The sequence below is a fragment of the Fukomys damarensis genome, unplaced genomic scaffold, assembly GCF_012274545.1.
Source record: "Fukomys damarensis isolate Sample0158 unplaced genomic scaffold, DMR_v1.0_HiC HiC_scaffold_36, whole genome shotgun sequence".
NCBI classification, from domain to species: Eukaryota; Metazoa; Chordata; class Mammalia; order Rodentia; family Bathyergidae; genus Fukomys; species Fukomys damarensis.
Window position 1 is genome coordinate 42716577 of NW_022900948.1, and position 6223 is coordinate 42722799.

The window sequence follows — 6223 nt, forward strand, 5'->3', positions numbered from 1 at the left end:
AGAGTAAGGGGTGGGGCCGTCCCTGGGGATTGGGCCAGACTCTAGCATGACCTTCAAAGCCCTCCCTTCCCTGTCCAACTGCCTGGGCCTGTCCCCAAGGGCCTCTGCACAGAGGTCACCGCATCCTTGAAGGTACAGCTGGAGGCCTGAGCCCGTGTACACCTGGCCCCTTGGCCTGTGTGCGGTGGCTGTGAGACACTGGCAGCCCCCTGAACCTGGGGACCCTCAGTCCCCCCAGCTGCAATCTCACCCTGACAGATGTCCCTGTCTCCAGTGGGTGAGGATTCAGGGCAGCAGGCTCAGCTGCAGACAAAGCCTCATTTCCTGTGAGGCCCAGGACAGCACAAAGGCTCCTAAACCTGGGAGAAGGTTGTGAATCCAAGGGAAGCCTCCTGGGCAGAGCGACCCTGGCTGAGGTTTCTCTTCAAGGCCTCAGTTTCCCAGTCGGAACAATAGGCATTTAACCTGGGGAGTGGCTGCTGGACCCTGACCCCGGGGTGTTGGGGTGTAGCAGTGGGCCGGACCAGCAGCCTCCAAGGCTCCCTTCCGCCTTCAGCGAGGCCCTAGCGCCCCCTGGTGTCCTGAGCTGAGAATTTCAGCTGCCTGGATTCCTGGGGTTACGCAGGGCCCAGCAATGCCCACAACAGCCTCAGGAGGGACAGGATCGACCCTAACCCCATTTCTTTTCTTTTCTTTTCTTTTTTCTTTTTTTTGGTACTGGGGATCGAACTCGGGTCCTTGCGCTTGCGAAGCAGGCGGCAGAACCACTGAGCTAAATCCCCAGCCCTCTTTTCTTTTTTGAGACAGGGTCTCCCTATGTAGTTCAGGCTGGCCTTGAAGTCACTGTGCAGCCCAGGCTGGTGATCCTCCTGCCTCAGCCTCCCAAGTGCTGGGATTACAGGTGTGCATCATTTCGTAGAGTTGAGCACTCCAGGTGACCTCACACAGCTGCTGTGTGTGGACCAAGATAGGGCGTCCCTCCAGAGTGCCTGGCATCTGGCCTCAGGAGCCGTGGCCTTCTCATCTGGAGGGAGACCAACCAGTCCCATTTCACAGACAGGGAAATAGAGGCCCAGAGCACACTCGACACTTTCTTGAGGCTTTGAACACATACAGAGGTCAAGAAATTCAGTCTTCAGCCTGGATGGGGCCCCCAGAGTGTGGGTGGGGTCTGGCCTTGCTCCCAGTCCACTGGGCTGCCTGGTTAGCCCATATGACCGCCCTCCTGGGTACTTGCAGCCCCAGCGGAGCCCTGAACATGTCTCAGTGTGTGCACATATGTATGGACTTACAGGCATGCACACGTGCACATCCCTGCCTGGGCGTGCTGTGTCATGCACACACCCGTGCCCACGCCTGGGAGCATGCATGTGCTCAGGTGAACGCAGGGGCCGTGTGTGTCTGCGTGCATGTGGAGACAGTGTTGCAGGGGGCACCGTTCTCAGAGCCATCACAAGGCCTGCTGGTGGCCCGAGGAAGGAAGAAGCCACGTCTTTCCTTGGCATTCAAGGCCCAGGCATGCTGGAATTTGCATCCAGTCATTACACAGCCGTGCGCCTTACCCGCCGCTCGAACTCCTCTCCCTGCTGCACCTCTCGGGGGTAGCCATCGATCAGGAAGCCTTTGGAAGAACCCACCTTGGCCACCATGGCGTCTCGGAGCATGTCCAGCACCGTCTCCTATGGGCGGCACAGGGGCAAAGGTCTGAGCCTCCTCACCCGGCCCTGTCGGCCTTTCCCTGTGCCTGTCCCGCTGCACGGACGCCCCCTCGTGTACACACGGGGGGCCCAAGCCTCCCTCTCCCCCAGGGTTTTCCCTGACTGGAGACCTTGGCACCTTCCCTACTCTCGGGAAGCTTATGTTCTGGGGAGGGGACTGGCAGTGACAGCTGGCTAAAGTTTCCCAGGGTGTTGTAGGCTGCAGGGACAGAGGGCCTGCTGCAGTAGGAAGTGAGGGGTCTCACTTAGGGTAGTGGTGTGCTCACCTAGTGCCCATGAAGCCCTGCATTCAAATACTCAGTACCCAAAACAGAAAGAAAAAAAATACATGACATTATATCGCTGGGTGTGGCGGCGCACACCTGTAATCCCAGCACTTGGGAAGCTGAGGCAGGAGGACTGCCATGAGTTCGAGGCCAGGCTGGGCTACATAGTGAGTTCAAGACCAGCCTGAATTACATAGCGAGACCCTGTCTCAAAAAACAAACAAAACAACAGCAAAAATAAATAAAAAAGGAAAAAAGAAATGAGGGAGTCCCAGCACAACGTCAGGGAGGCAGGAGGGCCTGCTGACGGGAGAACAGCTCCAGGCAGGAAGGAATGTGGCTGGTTGGAGGGAAGAGAGGGCAGAACCCCTCGGGGTCATGGGAGCCCTCGCCCCGCTGGCCTGGCAGGCCACTCACCAGCGGCACCAGCTGCCCCTTCTCCATGATTTCCGACAGCTTCTTGCCCCTGGCCGAGGCGGAGCTGACCTCGGCTCGCAGGAGGTCCCCGGTGGAGAGGTGGGTGTAGCCGTACTTCTGCACGATCTTCTCACACTGGGTGCCCTTCCCCGAGCCGGGCCCGCCTGCAAGCGCCCACCCACTCAGAAACCCCAAGGAGGGCACAAGGGCTGCTGGGCTCCGTCGGTGTCCGCTCCACTGCCCGCCCGCCCAGACTCACCCACCACAAAGATGATCTTGGTTTTCTTTAGCTTCTCTGTGGGAGAGAAAGGGGAGCCGGCCTCAGTGGCCTACGACACGCAGGGGCGCTGAGGCTGAGACCCGGGGTCAGAACTCGGCACTGCCAAGGGGCCAGAGCACCAAACCCTGCGGCGGGCGCCCCCCTGTGCGGGCGTCACCTCTGGCCTGCTGGTCCCTCTCTTTTCGAGGGTCCCTAGATGAACAGCAGCCCATGATCCCGTTCGCTGTTTCTCCTACCCTTCCCCTCCCAGGCCCTGTCCTGCCCATTGCCGCCTGCCTTGGCACTACTACTGTGGAGTTGGCAACCACAACACACGCTGCCATGGAGACGGTTACCGGGGAGGACGGCACATGGAACTCCTGCTTGGACAGGGAAGGGAGCTTGTGTTCCAAACTCTGGCCCTTTACCACTCACAGCCCCACTGGGCAGAGGGAAACTGAGGCCCGGAGAGGGAGGGGTCCGCTCATGGGAAGTCAGAAGCAAAACCAGAACCCAGCACTCTCTTCCCGGACTTCCAGGACCTCCCCCTTTGCTGTGGACAGAGGTCCGGGCCACATCCCACCATGCTGTGTGACCTAGGAAACAGGTATCCACCCTCTCTGGTCTGTCCCAGGCCCCAGGAGGAAGTAAGTGGGTGTGGTGACTCGTGGGGCTCCTGGGGCCCCATGAGGCCGGGAGCTTAGAGCAGAAAAATAACTTCTCCTTGGGTGAAGGGCACAAGCCCAGAGCTGAAGGGAGGCCAAGGCCTGTGGCAGCTGACTTTGGAGTTCAAGAGCCCACAGGGTGATTGCTGGCTTCAGACGGCGGCAGTGGCAGGGCCCCTTTAAGATCCACCCAGGCTGAGGCCCAGGGCCAGCGCCTGAACGAAGGTGCTGCCAGAAGCCCAGCCAGCTGCTCCAGGCTCTCCGCCCACCCATGTCTGCCCCTCAGTCCCGGCACGTAGGAGCCAGGAAGGACCAAGACGTCCTTGACGCCCATCCCTCTGTGATAAAAGGGAAACTGAGTCCCGTGGAGGGACAGGAACTTGGCTGCTGTCACCCCTTCAGACCCCCTTAGCTTCTCCTCCTCGTAGGAAGGGCAGGGGCCCGCTCTAGAAATCCCAGCGTAGGAGGTGAGCCAGGGCTGGAGCCTCAGGGAGGCCTCGGCGCTTCTAAAATTAATCTTGGCGCTGGTGCACCCTAGGAGAAGCCAGAGGAGGATGCTGAGGCGTCCAGACAGCCCCCCACCCTCTCAAGGGTCCTCCTCAGGGTTCCCCCAAATGCATGGGCACACTGAGGCCCAGACTACCGTGGGCAAGGAGGGGACCCCATACCTTCCATCCTGCCAAGGTCTCGGGCCCAGGAGCTGGTTCAGGGTGCTGCAAGGCAAGGAACAGCAGGCGAGGGTCCTTCTGCCACCGGCCTCCGCCAAGCCACACCCACCGTGGCAGAGTCTGCCCCGGGAGTGCCAGGCCCTGACACCCGTGTGAGGGCAGAGGGCTGCTGGTGGCCCAGGGAAAGTCACTCTCCTCACTGGTGTCTTGGGCTCAGTCACTCCCTTCCCCGCTTTCCATCCTCAGACCACAAAGGGGGCCCACGGGTGAGGACAGCAGTTGCTGAGTCGCTGGCTCGGCTTGGGACACCCAGCCAAGAGGCCGCAGGGCCAGCGTCAGCCCGGCTGCCTTGACAACCGCCCCCAGGGCCCACGGGAGGAGGCGGGAGGTGGTGGAGCTGGGCAGATGCGCGTCCTCGTCTGGGACAGGACTAAGGACCCAGACACCAGCGGTGGAGGAATTGCCGTTGCTGCTCAGACAGACACAACCTTTTCCAGTCTTTTTCTTTACTGCTGGGGATTGAACTCAACACCTTTGCACTGAGCTACCTCCCCAGCCCGTTTAAGTTTCGTTTATTTATTTATTAGAGACAGTCTCACTGTGTAGTTCAGGCTGGCCTGGAACTCACCGGGTAGCCCAGGCTGGTCTCGAACTTACCAGCCCCCTTGCCCAGGGGGCCCCAGTGACTTTGGCAGCCATCCCGCCCCCACCCCAGCCTCTCACTCTTGGTTTCAGGGGCCCTTCCACCCCTGACTTCTCAGACCTTGCATAGACTTCCACATCCCTGCTGCCTGTCCCCTCTCGGAGCAGAGGCCTCTTTCGTGGGACGCCCCACACCTATGTCCCACACGTACCCCCAAATCTCTCTCCACAACCTCCCAGTGGGCCTGCTGGAGCTCCCACATCCGCCACGGTGATGGCCCCTCAGGCCTTCGCAGGTGTGGTGCCCAGACACTTAGCTGTCCTCCCCAGAGGCCGCTGCGTAGGCCTCAGATCAGCCTCACTCCCTACACGAAGCCTTCCTGAAGTCCACCCGCACTCCCATGCTGGCAAGCGCCGTTCTGAACACTGCAGGCCCGTGTTTCCCACCGGACCGGGCCGGCCCAGGGCTGGAGGCCTCCTTCCATCTGCGGAGGGCACTGAGGCCTGGGGAGAGCAGGTAGTTCTAGGGCCCAGCGGGAGTCAGATTCAGGTCCGCTGACCCTGGCCCACAGGTGGGACCTTCGGTAGCTTTGCTAATGTCCGTGCTGTTCAGGGGCCTGAGTTACGGCCTCAGCCCTGCCAAGCGTGCTCAAGGAGGGGTGTGAGCTGCCAGGCAAGGAGGACCATCCCGGGCCAGGGACAGCCACAGCAAAGCCCCAAGAGGCCTCTCCCTGCCCTGCCCCTTCTTGGTAACCTAAGTCCCTGGGTCCTTCGGGCACCTGCCATTTCCTTGGTCCAAAAATAACTCAGGTCCTGAGGAGGCCTAGCAGGGGCCAGGGGTCCAGGATGGAGTTGGGTTACGGGATGAGCACCCTGGCCTTATAAGGCCCCCACGCCTGGGGCTGAGTCTCCCAGGATGACAGGGTGGGCTGCTAGGTGGCCCCGGGCAGCTGAGGCCCAGAGTACAGTGACTTAACTCCAATTGCAAGGCAGAGCCAAGGCAAGGCCTGAGTCTCCCAGCTTCTGATGCAAGAGCAACCTTCCCAGTGATTGGTGACTGGCTAGGGTTCAAATCCCAGCTCGTTCACTCCATTGTGTGACCTTGGGCAGCCTGGCCGAGTGCTGTTGAAGAATCCTGGGTGGGTAGCTGAGCACGGCTACAGCAGGGTCCCGCTAGCAGCCTCGGATTCCCACAGAGCCCTCCCTGGCAGGAGGCTGGGGCAGGGATTGAGCTCCGCATCCCCGGGCTGAGCAAGGAGTGGGGCTGTTTCCACCACCGAAGCACACAGGCTACCCCTGCCCAAGTCCTCAGGCAGGGAGCCAGGCCACCCCGGGCCCCAGCAAAGACGAGCCAAGGGCAGGGACATGGAGCCCCAAGAGTGCAGATTAGGACAAAGGGGTCTGGGCAGCTGGGAGGGGCTGCACCCTCCCGCCCCCGCGCCCCTCCTCGTCCACCGCCCAGACACCAGCAACGGCACATGCAGTGTGACACAAACCCCAGAGTTCCGATAACACCGACGGGCAAACCCCGCAGCTCATAACCATGGATACAAACACAGACACGCGCCACGCAAGGGTCGCCTGACAA

The 6223-nt window shown here is 61.0% G+C and overlaps 1 protein-coding gene across 1 annotated transcript in view; it reads right to left on the bottom strand.

Moving 5' to 3' along the window:
* Positions 1-4461, bottom strand: part of Ak1 (adenylate kinase 1) — a 6448-nt gene extending 1987 nt beyond the window's left edge. The window contains exons 1-4 of the mRNA XM_010613666.3: positions 3994-4461; positions 2661-2696; positions 2402-2565; positions 1563-1679 (exon numbers count right to left, since the gene is read on the bottom strand). Of these exons, the coding sequence (XP_010611968.1) occupies positions 1563-1679; positions 2402-2565; positions 2661-2696; positions 3994-4000 (324 nt within the window). The 5' untranslated portion in view covers positions 4001-4461. The remainder of the gene's footprint in view (positions 1-1562; positions 1680-2401; positions 2566-2660; positions 2697-3993) is intronic.
* Between the last annotated feature and the right edge of the window lie 1762 nt (positions 4462-6223).